Source organism: Mercenaria mercenaria, chromosome 7 (genome assembly GCF_021730395.1).
Source record: "Mercenaria mercenaria strain notata chromosome 7, MADL_Memer_1, whole genome shotgun sequence".
NCBI lineage: Eukaryota > Metazoa > Mollusca > Bivalvia > Venerida > Veneridae > Mercenaria > Mercenaria mercenaria.
In genome coordinates, this window is record NC_069367.1 from 67,916,551 (window position 1) to 67,932,195 (window position 15,645).

At 36.5% G+C, this 15,645-nt stretch overlaps 1 protein-coding gene across 3 annotated transcripts in view; it reads right to left on the reverse strand.

Annotated features, from left to right (window-relative positions):
* The window catches only part of LOC123554001 (protein timeless-like), a 63,288-nt gene that overhangs the window by 31,355 nt on the left and 16,288 nt on the right, over positions 1-15,645 (reverse strand). For all 3 annotated transcript variants that reach the window (XM_053548583.1, XM_045343810.2, XM_045343809.2), the window contains 6 exons: positions 15,016-15,152; positions 13,901-13,961; positions 12,923-12,976; positions 10,300-10,820; positions 9,775-9,844; positions 3,185-3,309 (listed from right to left, as the gene is read on the reverse strand). In XM_053548583.1, coding sequence (XP_053404558.1) covers positions 3,185-3,309; positions 9,775-9,844; positions 10,300-10,820; positions 12,923-12,976; positions 13,901-13,961; positions 15,016-15,152 — 968 coding nt within the window. The remainder of the gene's footprint in view (positions 1-3,184; positions 3,310-9,774; positions 9,845-10,299; positions 10,821-12,922; positions 12,977-13,900; positions 13,962-15,015; positions 15,153-15,645) is intronic.

Sequence of the window (15,645 nt, forward strand, 5' to 3'; positions counted from 1 at the left end):
CTATTGCATACACAATGTTTTTTCTTCGTTTGACCTAGTGACCTAGTTTTTGATCCCAGATGACCCATTTCGAACTCGCCTAGATTTTATCAAGGAATCATCTGGCTAAATATCATGAAGATCATGTTGAAAAATACAGCCTCTATTGCATACACAAGGTTTTTCTTATTGACCTAGTGACTAGTTTTTGACCCGAGATGACCATTTTCAAACTCGGCCTAGATTTTATCAAGGATTCATTCTGACCAAAATTCTGAAGATCAATTGAAAAATACCGCCTCTATGCATACACAAGGTTTTTCTTGATTTGACCTAGTGACCTAGTTTTTGAACCGGATGACCCATTTTCGAACTCGGCCTAGATTTCATCAAGGTAATCATTCTGACCAAAATTCATGAAGAGCATTGAAAAATACCGCCTCTATCGCATACACAAGGGTTTTTCTTTGATTTGACCTAGTGACCTAGTTTTTGAACCTAGATGACCCATTTTCGAACTCGGCCTAGATTTCATCAAGATTATCATTCTGACCAATATTCATGAAGATCAATTGAAAAATACAGCCTCTATCGCATACACAAGGTTTTTCTTTGATTTGACCTAGTGACCTAGTTTCTGACCCGGGATGACCCATTTTCGAACTCGGCCTAGATTTCATCAAGGTTATCATTCTGACCAATATTCATGAAGATCAATTGAAAAATACAGCCTCTATCGCATACACAAGGTTTTTCTTTGATTTGACCTAGTGACCTAGTTTTTGACCCGAGATGACCCATTTTCGAACTCGGCCTAGATTTCATCAAGGTTATCATTCTGACCAAAATTCATGAAGATTAATTGAAAAATACAGCCTCTATCGCATACACAAGCTAAATGTTGACAGACGACAGACGACAGACGACAGACGACAGACAGACAGACGACGGACGCCGGACATTGAGTGATCAGAAAAACTCACCTGAGCATTGCTCAGGTGAGCTAAAAACAGAGATATGGTGAAAAAGCATAAAACTTAAACTGAAATTCCAAGTAAAATGGGACATAATTAATTAAATGTTTGTGCAGGAGCTATTGACCTTGTTTCACAGCATGAAAGAACAATATTAAGTTTGAATCAAATCCATTATGTAATAATGGCTATACAGTGAAGTACATCAAAAATTATTTGAAATTCTAAGTAAAAAGGGACCATTATTCATAAAATGTTGATGCAAGAGTGATGGCCCTTGGGTCATATGATGTGGGTGATGATGTGGAACAACAGTTTTAGGTTTTGATCCACTCAACAGTAACAGAGATTGAGTAAAACTGTATCCAAACTTTTAACCCAAACTTTTAAGTAAAAGGGGGGATAATTCATGAAATATTGGTGCAAGAGTTACATGGTTCATACAGGACTTGGCAAAAAAAAAAAATCAAGGACTTTTCAAGGACATTTCAAGGACTTTTATCGATTTTCAAGGACTATTTTAATCGCTTTAAATCTTAAATTACAAAACCATTTTCTTGTGTTTTTCACTTTTCGCGTGTGATTTCAACGCACTTTCTCCCATTGTTCCGACATCAATGAGTTTATTACACAAAGTACAAATACACTTATGCTTGTCCGACTTAAACTCCTTTAACCACGATGAATAATCATCCTGTGTAAGCCATTTACTGGCGAAACTACATTTATTTTTGGGGCAACTCATTGTTGTTGATAAGTCACGCTACAATGACCTTGCGCATAATATTTTAACGTTGTGAAAATTGCTACTTGCGCATAATATTTTAATGTTGTGAAAATCGCTATTCCGTACCGAACTTCCGTACTGAAACGGTGTTCAACTAGCGTTCCCTCCGTGGGTGTGCATGTATTTTTATTTTACACCGTTTTTTCCCTTGTTTTGATTTATTTATTACTTATTTTTTGTATTTTTTCCCTACAATACAACTGCACCCCCGTTTTTAGCAAAATTTAAGGACTTTTCCACCTTTTTTTCAAAATTCAAGTACTTTTTCAGGGAATTTTTTGGAAGAAAAAAATCAAGGACTTTTCAAGGACTTGGGATCAAATTCAAGGACTTTCAAAGACCTGTGCGAACCATGAGTTATGGCCCCTGTGTCATCTGATGTGGATAATTATGAGAAACAACTGCTTTAAGTATGAAGCAAATCCATTCAGTAATAACAGAGATAGAGTGAAATGGCATCAAAACTTTAACCATGGTATAGACGTGGAATGGATGCAGACTTCAGGTCAGGATATACTTCGAACAGTCAAGCTAAAAAGGAATGTATTGCCAATCAATGTTCTTAACTGTTAGTGAATATGCCCTTGTCTGATCATGCTGATGTCATTTCCTTTTGAATTACACATTATAGCGACAGAATACATTTATGTTTTTTTTTGTTGGGTTTACCACGACAATGACACAATTATATGTCATATGGCGACTTTGCAGCTTTTGATGGTAGAGGATGCCCCTCTGTGCATTATTTCATCACTGGATGGGCTTCTGGGTAGATTCATCAACCTTAAGCAGCCAGCTGCATGGCTTCTTCACATGAAGAATTCAACACCCAGAGTGAGGCTCGAATCAAATCAGTGAGTGGCAAGTGATTCAAAGTCAATAACCTTAAACTCTAGGCCACAGTGGCCCCAATAACCTTAAACTCTAGGCCACAGTGGCCCCAATAACCTTAAACTCTAGGCCACAGTGGCCCCAAGCTTTGCCTGTACACATGGTGCGTTCACAGCACGTAAGGGCAAGAATAACAGCAGCTTTATTCTAGAATAAGAGGCAATGACTCCATCATTGGCCACAATGCTTTTACCACATAGGATCAAGTGTGACCTTAATGTCACAGGGTGGCTTTTTATGTGTTTACTTGCGGGTTCTGTATGAAAAAGTCTGTATTTATTAATAAAATATATGTATAATGTATTTATTACAGTACAATGTAAATCAATCTATCTATCAGACAATGTTTAAAGGATTTCTCACCAAAAAGATACGGACTGAATGGTGAACAGTGCAGATTGTGATCAGACTGCATGGATGTGCCTTTTTGGTAAGAACCCCTTTAAACAATCATGATCTACACTGGTCTCAAATGCAGAATCAAATGTGTTCAGCATGATATGGGTTATCAACAGAAACTATGGCAAATGCTAAATACTGTATGTACACTCACTTGATTTTCTTGAAATCTATTTCCTTCCTGCGGGCAAACTTGAGAAAGAAGGCAACACTCCACAGAAAGTAAGAATCATCGAGGGACTCTGGAATTATTCCATCCGGATGATTCATTAATGATTGCTGAAAAAAAAACACACTAAATCGTCAGAAAGTATTTTTAAAAATCAATGTGAAACAATAAACAAATAACAGTAAACATTTAAATGTGATCTATTAGTCTGGCGTTCTTCTGTTGTTAATTCAAGCACATGGTTTTTTGCATATCAGAATTTTTAAGTCTGGAATTTCAGACTACAACTTTAAAATGCTTAATTTTCTTTTTCTTTGGCTTTGTTAAATTTGCACATACTGCAAAAAAACTTTGCATAGTTCAGCAAAATTTTAGCAGTAGAAATATATTGTCTGCAACCTCAATGCAGTTTTCAATAAACTTTTTCAGCCATTTGCAAACAATGACAAATGGTGAACAAGAGCTCCACTGTGATGTAGGGCAATATATGTCAATCAGAGGAGGAGGAAGTAAAGTTTGCAGAATTTTTGTTGTTGTGCATTTGGGTGGGGGGGATTTATCTTCGAAGTGGGTCAGGGGTTCATATGGCAGCGGAATATAAAGGCACAAGAAACTGATTCTTTCTCTTTTTTTCGGTGTGTGTGTGTGGGGGGGGGGAGTGGTTAATGTGTGTGTACGGGAGTTGAGTAATGTGGATGGTTGTACTCCTCAAATCACTTCATCACCACCAATCTTTATTCCAAGTTTAAGTCAACACTGAATAGTTTTGAAGTTCTGCTCCTGACACAAAATAAAAAGAGAAAAGGACAGTTCTGAAATCAATTTATGACCTTGACCTTAGACTTAGGCACCAAGTTCATGAGCTATGAACATCCACTCATTGCCACCTACATACAGGTCAATTTTGAAGTCGATACATTGATGATTATTGAGTTATGCACTGGACACAAAATAGGATGGACAGATTTGACCTTGATGTAACCTTGACGTTTGACCTGGTTCATGTGCTCGAATAATTAGGCACAAAGATATAAAAGGGGGAGGGCAAGGGAAGAAGGGGAGGGGGAGTAACGTGGATTGTTGCACTCCTCAAATCACCTCATCAAAGTTTGAAGTCTATACCTTGAATGGTGCATGGACACAAAATATGACAGACAGATTTGACCTTACTGTGACCTTGACCTTTGCCCTACAGACCTAGCGCGTGCACTCTGCACATCTTCTCATGCCATCTTTCTATATCACAGAATTCAAGTCATTACCTTGAATGCTTTTTAAGTTATGCTCTGGACACATATGAGGATAAAATATGACCTTTGAGCTCCATTTCTGACCTTGAACTTTTGATCTACTGAACTGATTCATGTGCTCTGCACATCTTCTCATTACCATCTACCAATATGTCAAATTTAAAGTCAATACCTTGAATGGTTATTGAGTTATGCTCTGGACATGAAGTATAACAGATGGACATTTGCACGTGCCATCACATAATACGTCTGTTGTTTTTTTTAAACAGGCAACTAAACAGCAACATTCCGACAGAAGGCAAGTAGTGTTGTAAATCAAAAATGCCATTCGGATTAATCAGTACAGTGAACAACTGATTGTTGATTTATCTGGACAAGCATTGACTATTCAGAAGAGAATGCCAGACTGTTTATTTATCAAGTCAAGTGTCAATCAGTACAAAAAAAGTCACATTGGACAAGCTCGAATAATTAGCACAAACAAGAAGCTGCGTTCAATAAATGCTTGATGCCCCCAGTGGCATTCTTGTTGATAGATTTTGTACCTAAGTCCAAAACGAGGTCAAGGTCAAACTGAGGTCAGGTGATGTTTGAAGATGAGGAATGGTCACAGTTTACATATGTATTAGTATCAATTCATTCTTGTAAGGGGTACTGATGCTAGACGAAACAGTCCCGTTTGGTTAACCAAGAGATGGCCCATATAAAGCAACCTAAGTCCAAAACGAGGCCAAGGTCAAGGTCAAACTGAGGTCAGGTGATGTTTGAAGATGAGGAATGGTCACAGTTTACATCTGTATTAGTATCAATTCATTCTTGTAAGGGGTATTGATGCTAGACGAAACGTTCCCATTTGGTTAACCAAGAGATGGCCCATATAAAGCAAACCAAGTCCAAAATGAGGTCAAGGTCAAGGTCAAACTGTATCAGGTGATGTCTGAAAATGAGGGATGGTCACAGGTTACATCTGCGTAAGTATCAAGTCATTCTAGTAAGGGATATTGGTGCTAGACGAAACGGTCCCATTTGGTTAACCTCGTACGGACAGACGAACAAACGGACGGACGGACAGGACAATCACTATATGCCTCCCACATCAGTAGATGCTGGGGGCATAAAAATGGCTGAATGATGATATATCACAACGCCTGAATGATGATATATCACAAGGTCAGTCTTTAATCAGATGTATTGATCCTGGAAAAAGTAGGTGTAATTCTTGGCAATAACTTAATCAATTTTACTAGATTTATCCTATTTTAGAGAAAATAGGATGTAAAAATTTGTCAACAATGAAAAAATCTGTAAACAATCATGCCATTGACAATTTATTCATGATTTGTAGACCCAATGGTTAATCATCACATCACAAGAGAACATACAAATATGAATGTTAGGGTAGAATTCCTGGATGCACAGAGCAAAGGGATGTATAACAGATGGGTTGTAGCTAGTGCAAACAGGCTTTCATCAAGCTGCTTACAATTCTAGGAAGATATATTGAATTTACTAGGAACATAAAGGTTAACTAGAAAATGCTTTTGTAAAAAAAAGCGCATGTCTCCCCCAATGCAAAGTCCTATAGGCAAGAAGTCAATAGGGGTCAGGAGCGAAAGTCAAAGAGACACTGATGGTTGGCTGCAATAGGGATCATCTACTTGGCATGTCCAGTCATCCCGCTAAATTTCAACACTCGTGGCCTAGTGGTTCTCAAGTCACTGTTCAGGCTCCTGTGACCTTGACCTTTGATCAAGTGACCTCAAAATAAATAGGGGTCATCTACTCTGCATGTCCAATCATCCTATTAAGTTTCAACATTGTAGGTCAAGTGGTTCTCAAGTTATTTCCAAAAAATGATTTTACATGAACAGGCCACTGTGACCTTGAACTTTAATAGACTGACCCCAAAATCAATAGGGGTCATCTACTCTGCATGTTCAATCATCCTATGAAGTTTCAACATTCTGGGTCAAGTGGTTCTCAAGTTATTGATCGGAACTGGTTATCAATGTTCAGGCCCCTGTGACCTTGACCTTTAACGGAGTGACCCCAAAAACAATAAGGGTCATTTCAGCGTTCGACACTAACTTTTTTGCCAGGTATCCCGAAGGAATACCTGCTGGGAAATTTAGGAATCCCTGCTGAAAATTAGAAGTCCCTGATAACAAAATGTGGTAAGAACATGAAAAATCTAAAATCTAACAAACACAACTGTTTACAGTACTACATGTATTTTATTTCCACTTTATTTCCATTTTACATCAATGACAACAATAGCTTGTATGACTTTTGCTGTAAAAGAATAATGTCATTTCTGTCCAAGTCCTCTTCCCCCTCATCTTCACTACCATCGCACTCCTCTGCCATTTGTTGTAGTTCGTCTTAATGTATGCCGCCTAGTTCATTCCCCCTTATAACCCCCTTATTTGTAATCATTTTTTTGACATAAAAAAAAAATCCGAAAAGTCTCCCTTAAATAAAAAAAAATTCAAAAAAAAAAAAAATGTTCCGACCTACCTACCCTAATTTTTTGAGCATGTTACCAGATACAAAGATTTTTTAGGTCTTATTAATGCAACTCCCACAGACTATCTAAAACTAGTACATTGGTCATAACAGATTTTCTTAAACATTTCATATTTTAGTTGTTTTATTTTGCACATTGCCTAAAAGTGGGTGGGGTTTAGTGTTTGCATGCTTTTATTATCAGCAAATTCTTCTAAATAAGAGCTGCTTTGGCAACAGAAAGATAACTGTTTTAACTTTATTTTCTCATCATACCACGTATAATTTCTGCTTATTTAATTTGTTTTGCCCAAACAAAGCCTCGGCAATGATAATAAATTTGTTATAGACCGTAACGGCCGACCGGCTCATGCAATCGTATCGAGCACACAAAATAATGGTACAAACACGATAATCTAAGGCTGCATTGTTTATCAGTTAACTTGTAAACATTGATCAATAAATACCTTTGATAATGACAAGGCATATTGTGCTAAATACAAACCGCGAGATATGCACGTGTCATTTGGCGCGTGGCGTGACTGACATCTGTCGGTAGCTAATTAACATACGACGCTCCGCCTACTGCCATATTTCCGCTTGTGCCGGCGAACAATATTGAAATTCACTGGGATTTTGATTGACAGGGGGCAGAACTATCGAACTTGGAACGCATCTAAGTAAATTTCCGCGAGTCAAGCCGACGCACGTGCCGTAATTTATGCGGGTAAAATAAGAGTTTTTCTCGATTTTCGCGGGTCAAAACCCGGGACCTCGGGTCAACTGAACGCCCTGGTTAGCAAAAGACCCGAACAAGACTGGGGAATTTCATTGTTTAGAATCATATTTTATCTGAAAATCAAGAGTCCCGACGGAACACCGAAACTGTGAACTTTAGGATCCCTTGCGGATTTTTGGTGTCCTCGGGATCCCGGGACACCGTTAGTGTCGAACGCTGCATTTACTCTGCATGAACAATCATCCTATGAAGTTTCAACATTCTGGGTCGGGAGGTTCTCAAGTTATTGATTGGAAATGGTTTTCCATGTTCAGGCCCCTGTGGCCTTGACCTTTAACAGAGTGACCCTAAAATCATTAGGGTTCATCTACTCTGCATGACCAATCATCCTACAAAGTTTCATCATTCTGGGTCAAGTGGTTCTCAAGTTACTGACCGGAAATGGTTTTCAATGTTCGGGCCCCTGTGACCTTGACCCTTCACAGAGTGACCCCAAAATCGTTAGGGGTCATCTACTCTTTATGACCAATCATCCCATTAAGTTTTAACATTCTGGGTCAAGTGGTTCTCAAGTTACTGACCGGAAATGGTTTTCAATGTTCAGGCCCCTGTGACCTTGACCTTTAATGGAGTGACCCCAAAATCGATAGGGGTCATCTACTTTGCATGTACAATCATCCTATGAAGTTTCAACACTCTGGGTCAAGTGGTTCTCTAGTAATTGATCAGAAATGGTTTTCAATGTTCAGGCCCCTGTGACCTTGACCTTTGACGGAGTGATCCCATAATCAATAAAGGTCATCTACTCTTTATGACCAATCATCCTATCAAGTTTCAACATTCTGGGTCAGGTGGTTCTCTAGTTATTGATTGGAAATGGTTTTCAATGTTCAGGCCCCTGTGACCTTGACCTTTGACGGAGTGACCCCAAAATCATTAGGGGTCATCTACTCATCATGGTCAATCATCCTATGAAGTTTCAACATTCTGGGTCAAGTGGTTCTCTAGTTATTGATCGGAAATGGTTTTCAATGTTCAGGCCCCTGTGACCTTGACCTTTGACGGAGTGACCCCAAAATCAATAGGGGTCATCTACTCTTCAGGACCAATCATCCTATTAAGTTTCAACATTATGGGTCAAGTGGTTCTCTAGTTATTGATCGGAAATGGTTTTCAATGTTCAGGCCCCTGTGACCTTGACCTTTGATGGAGTGACCCCAAAAACAATAGGGGTCGTCTACTCCAGCAGCCCTACAACCTTATGAAGTTTGAAGGTTCTAGGTCAAATGGTTCTCCAGTTATTGCTCGGAAATGAAGTGTGACGTACGGACGGACGGACGGAAGGACGGACGGACGGACAGGGCAAAAACAATATGTCTCCTGGGGGAGACATAAATATATTCAACCTGATTAGCAGAAAAGGTTACAAAGGTCTCAACATGTGACTGATGTTAAGATAAAAGCTGCTAGAGGTTCAATAATAAGGTGAGGTTTTTGTGCAGTTTCAGAAAAAGGGAGGTTTATTATACAAAAATCAATTTATCATATTCACACAGATTTCTTTTTAATCGGACTGTTTTTGTTTTTTTTTATTAAGGATATACTACAAATATTCACGAGGGCAATGTGCTTAACTTCTTGTGTCACACTAACACATTACCTTCTAATAGAAGATAAAAGATAAGGCTAGATTTCCCAGAAGCACAAAGCACCCCCAAAAAAGCCATACAGCCATGCATCGGTGACTTTCCAGCTTTTCCTGGTGGAGGAAAACAACAGGTGACCCTATGTCATTATTTCAAAATAAACAGGTATCTCAGTAGAACCAGAAACCCTCCAGCTGGAAATCTTCCTAACAAGAAAGAATTCTACACACAGAACTCACAGACATGAAGGACAAGTGAACTGAAGTCAGCCACCTTAATACATGGGTACCACAGCAAAATTCAAGTTAAAATATTTGAAATATTGTATTCAATCTAGCTTTCACAAAGAAATATGGCATTTTGATTTAAGCAAACCTTTAAGTAAGCAACATACATTACTACCATAAATGGCAAAAATGACTGAACAATATTTACCTTTAAGACACTGACTAGACTTGAGAACCCGTTCTGGAGAAAATTAAACGTAAACTCAGTCAGCTGTGACCTATAGGAGAAAAAAATGCATTAAATTACTTACAAGACAAAACAAAAGCTGTCAAATAACAGTGCATTTGATTATTTGAAACCAGTCTACAGGATAATATGTACAAGCTTATATACAAAAGCTTTAACAATTATTTTCCTATATAGAAAAAGTGGCATAATATTGTAAAATTCAAGTCAGTGCTATGGAACCCACCTCCAAGCAGTCTTTTAATGATGCCAAAGATCTGTGATGAGTTTGAAAGCATTCATTTTAATAGTTCCTGAGAAACCTTAAGACCCTCATCTACCACCCTACTAACTACCACCACCCCTCCCCTCCAAAATAATTTAAATTACGGCATATAATTTCAACTCCATTTTTCTAGATCAGCATACGTGTATTAGACATCCATTTCTCACATCTTACACCTTTGAAATTTCTATTTAAAGAAAAGAGGTAGGTGACGTATTTACCCTAATTCATCCAACGGTGAACTTGAATCTGTACTTTTATTATCTGCAGACGCACTTTCCAGTCTTGAATTTAAGCCTGTTCTTTTTAACGTGCCTGAGGAACAACTTCCTAATGTGTGATCTACTTTTGTCATATCTTTATCCTGATTGCCGGTACACTGAACACAAGAGTCTGTTGTACATTCCTCATGTTGCCATAAATATTCAGAGTTCTGATCTATCTGGCAAGAGTCTTGAAAACACAATGCAAGAGGAGAAGTTGTTCTACTTTCAATGTCATTTTGTTCAGACAATATCATTGTTTTAGATTCTGTGGAACAACTCACTGTGTTCTTTGTAAAATCGGGAGAAACATTCCCTGAACTTTCGCAACTGTTGTGTTTTGTTGGCGAGTGCCTGAATGAGGGATCAAATGGAAATGGGCGATCCATCGCTGCTTCACAATGTGAACAGTTGGAGGAATCACAGGACTCCTCTCCACAAGATGAAAGATCCTCAATACGTACAAATATCTCGCTGACCTATAAAATGCAAACAAATTTTAGTAAAAGACCCAAAGAAAATCTTTATAAACAAAAACAAGTGCTCACAATTTGTATGCTTTTCAAACCATTTAGCTTAAATGACATGTCATAAAAAGTTCATGCCTTTGATGTTGTCACATGCTCTATATATATGCATAATAATCAACTCATTAGTTAACATATCATCAATCTATCATATCAATCAACTTTTAAACATCTTAATGGCTGCCAGAAAACTATTTTTCAACTCTACTTGATTTACATTAAGATGAACAATTAACCAGTGTTGCTTGATTACTGACAAGTACTTGGTTGTTCTGTATAACTTAGGGAAAACTTTCAAATGCAAAACATTGGTGATGGATAAGTGTCTTTGTGCAAAGTAATATGTCCAACTGTCACTTTCTGCACTGAATCAAAGAAGTATAAAATACACAGAATGGCAACTGGCTGTCATCTCGCGTGAGCTCGTGTCAGAGCGTGATTCGGCGTTATCTTACTAAAAACAAACATTGGCGAGCATGGAGTTACAATTTCGTACCTTTAAAACTACATTTAAAATACATGTTAGCTTCTAAAACAAAATTAGTTTAATTTGAAATGGTCTTAAGACACGAAGTACACGTTGTTTTTTTTTGCCATCGAAAGAAGCGTGGTCATACTGTGATAATTATTTTACCGATGAATAATTGCTTTCGCATATAAAATGGCATGTGGAGAAAGCGCCACTTCCCATAAACAAGATCTCGTTTTTTTGTCACAGGAGGTTGGCGAGATTTGCTCTATATGCCTTTCAAGTTGCCAATCTATTTATTTTTATAGCTCTTTGACTGAATGAAAGAACTAACAAAGCACCTCACTGTGAAATCCACAGTTCTACAAAGTGCTGGTATTTACAATAAGACAACTTTCTTTTTTGACTACTCCAGTAAATACTATGGATTCAAGCGGACCCTTTTCGATCTGTCCTACTTTACTCGCAGGTTTAATTTGTGACATTGTTGAATATGAAACAAATTCTTTTGGTTATACCATGCATGTTACAATGAAACTCACAAATATTAGTAAAGTTGAAGTTTTAGCAAATAAATATTTTACAAGTACCTATACTTATTATACTTCCTTTGAAGTAAAACAATCAACCTACGTTTAAAAGTATAACAAGAAATCCTACCCTTTTTTACAACATAAACTCACATTTATGGAAAGAAAAGAAAAAAGTCCTGATCCTTTCATCACAAACGTATCACATAACTAAAAGAAAATTAATGACACTAAAAATTTCAAATTAAGCAGTTGCCATTTGTTGCATTCTGATATATGCATTCATTCTACAAATAATGCACTTACCAGTTTCCTCTTAAACCATTTACTTTACCAGTAATTAAAGAAGTTCCACTTTGAAATATTGTTTCAAACTTACTTAGTATGATGAGATGAGGCTGACATTTCACGGGTCTTCACATTTTCTTACATTTTTTTTCTGTGTTCAAAATGTCACGCTATTTAAAACTGTATCATAAAATCAACGGGAAACTGGAAGAACAGACAGTTCACGACCTAAGGTTTCAGTGTCCATCTGCCTGCACATTTATATCATTTTTTTAAATAACATTTCGGAACCATGATTAGTAATAATGCAGGACATGCTTAGCCTCATGTTAGAAGACAAATATGGTAAAATTTCTTATATTCGTGGGAATTAATTTTTGGAGATTTCTCCCTGCATCTATCCCCAAAATTAAATCCAAATGAACAAATAAAATCCCAATTTATTTCATATTCAAATGATGAAATCAACAAATTCCTACCCTCACCCCCCCCCCCCCCCCCCACCCCAACCCCGCAACGAAATTGCTGCTTTTACGAAACAAATTTCATGCCTTAGAAATTACATGATATCAGAATGCAGGCTTCAGATTGGTCAATTTGAAGACTAGGCTCAGTATCATCCAATCTAGTGTTACGAGTTTGAGATTTGGACCCACATCTGGTTGAATTTGTTTCATATTCGAAGGTTATGTGAATTTCATATAGTTCATTCAATCTTCACATACCGCCTTCTTTTGAATATTTTCTAGTTAACATTAAGTACTTACCAAGTCTCTGTAAAGTAGAGATATAAGCTGTACAAGTGTCACTCCCCAGAAATCCTGAAATAGTAAAACTGGAATTAACCTTTACATTGCTAAATTTCAAAAATTGACATATCCATCATTCAATCTGGGCAGTACCACTTATTATTTAAAGGGGTGCTCATTGAAAATTTACTGACTGAACAGCGAACAGTGCAGACCATGATCAGCTTGCATGGATGTTCAGGCTGATCTTGGTCTGCACTGGTCGCAAAGGCAGAAGCAGGCTAAAAGTTAAAGGACTGGACTGAAGCTATTAGAAAATGAGTTTTTGTTTAGAATAAAACCATCCGAGTTGGGAACTGAACCAGTGTTGCCTCAGCAATAAAAACATTCTTATTATCTTTATCAATATACCACAAAAGAATTCATACTTGTCTACACAAAGCTTTATATTTAAGGCGATTTACCTGTGGTACCTTATCACTTTAAGGCTTTTCAATTATTAATTACACCTACTCATTTACATGTTTTCATGACATATAACCTTTCAGAAGTTACACAGCCTTCTTAAGAAATATAGTAATAAGTTCCTGATATCTTAAAATTTTCTTTTTTCTTTGTGGTCACACTATCTGGAGATTAGTTCCCTTAATTTGTTTTCGGATATTGATTACACAGAAACAAGTCTACCAGATGTAATGTTTATTGTAAAATTAATGAGAGTCACACAGGATTAAATTTCGCAATTTTGTTTTTTGAATATTTCGTGAAAATCAGTTCTCATGCAACCTCAAATCTTAATTACTTTGAGGACAATACCTACTATTTACATAGCAAGTAATAAAACTGTTCCTAATCCTACAAAATTCTGATTACAGAAATATATCTAAAATTCCTGTACACTGGGCATGTTAACTATGAATATTTTCTTTAAAAAAACAAACATATTTAAATATTAACAACTCCTCTGACAAAAAAGCAAAACTTCATCATCTTTACCTTTTGTTTGGCATTTAGCAGGAAAAGAAGCACTTTGTCAATCCCACACTGAAACAGGTTTCTGTAAATGAAAAAATATGTTAGGAGAACATGCGAAACAATCATTAACCTTGAACAGTTGTTTTTTCCAAAGTATGCAGTTTGAACACTTGTGAAAAACTCCTAGAAATAGGCAAATGGAGTTAAACCACACTGTGATTCTATTACAAAACATGGGAATTCCAACTCAGACATCATTTTCAATTGACAAAAAGCATCAATTCTACTAAATCTCTCCAAACTCAGACTTTTTTTATCTTAATATTGCAGTAATTCCATCAACTTGGCCAATTTGATTGAATTAGCTGAGACATTCACAATTTCATGACGCCCTTGCTTATCATTTTTCCACTCATGTGCGTATTTCAATGTTTTACCTATGCCAAATCAGACAGAAGTAATATTTGAAAAATTGCAATAATTGTCTTTTCATTAAAAAAAAAAAAAAAAAAAAAAAAAAAAATGTGCGAGCACTTAAGTTAGTTTAAGCTAACTAAGTGTCTGTGTATTAACTTAATTCATTGTAAGACTTTTCTGGTGTTCATGCATGCGTAAACACTGTCAAATAATGCACAAATTGAATAAACGTTAAGCCTGACCTAGACTTTATTCAATGTGTGTGTTATTTGGCAGGGTTAACAAATGCATAACACCAGAAAAAGTAATTTAATGCTATAATGAACAAATTTTAATTCAATTTCAACATTTTCCTTCAGATTTCATTGAATTTTCTACTTACTATATTCAAATTGTATTGAAGACTTTTCTAAATTTCAAATATATTTATTCAGGTTTTACTAGAATAATGTACATTTTCAGCTTCAAAATGTATTGTGTTCACTTCATATTTCAATGAACAGTTACAATGTACTAAAGATAAGATCTGCTTCAGATTTCATTCAACTTGTACAAGATGTGAATTTCAACAAACACAACCAGGCTTTTTGACAAATTGATAGTTAGTGGCTGTGGCATTAATATAACTGGAAGAAAGGCACAAACATGGAACTGCCACTGGTTTCAATACTTTATTTTGGCTTAAATAATCTCAATACTAGCTCAATATTGTTACTCACCGTAAGAAAACCATATGTACGCCAGAGAGACAGTCTCGCCCCTGCCTTATGTCCTGTATGTACAGTAGATTTCTAATCATAAGAAGACACTGGTTAATTGACTCACAGTCTTCTTCTACCAAGTCATATTCTCCCGCCTGTACAAAATATGATAAAAACTATTTGTAAAATATTACTTTTCAATTTTTTTCATTTAAAAACGGTTAATAGACAGGAAAATGCAGCTTTGTTCAAGAGTGCGGAGATGTAAAAGTCTTTAACCTATTCAATAAAGTGAATGTAGAACAAAAAAGCTGTTTAATGTGTATTTCCCTACAGGCTACAAAAAATGTATAAATCAGTCTGTGCTTTTCTGGGAAGACTTTTCTACAAACAAATCATCTGTTTGTAATCAATTTATGAATCCAAACAAATCCATGCAAAAGAGTCTTGTCATTTTCTGCAGAGTTATTTTAGGACATAAAGTACTAATATGTGACTTTCAGAAAAAATTCCAAATATTCTGGGAACTTTCCATCATAAATAATGTTGTCGCTTTGACTCTAATCATTGTTGAAACCTTCTAAAAACTTTCTTTTTGATTTATAATGCCTTCAGATATTTGTACATAGAATTTGTTTAAAAAACAAG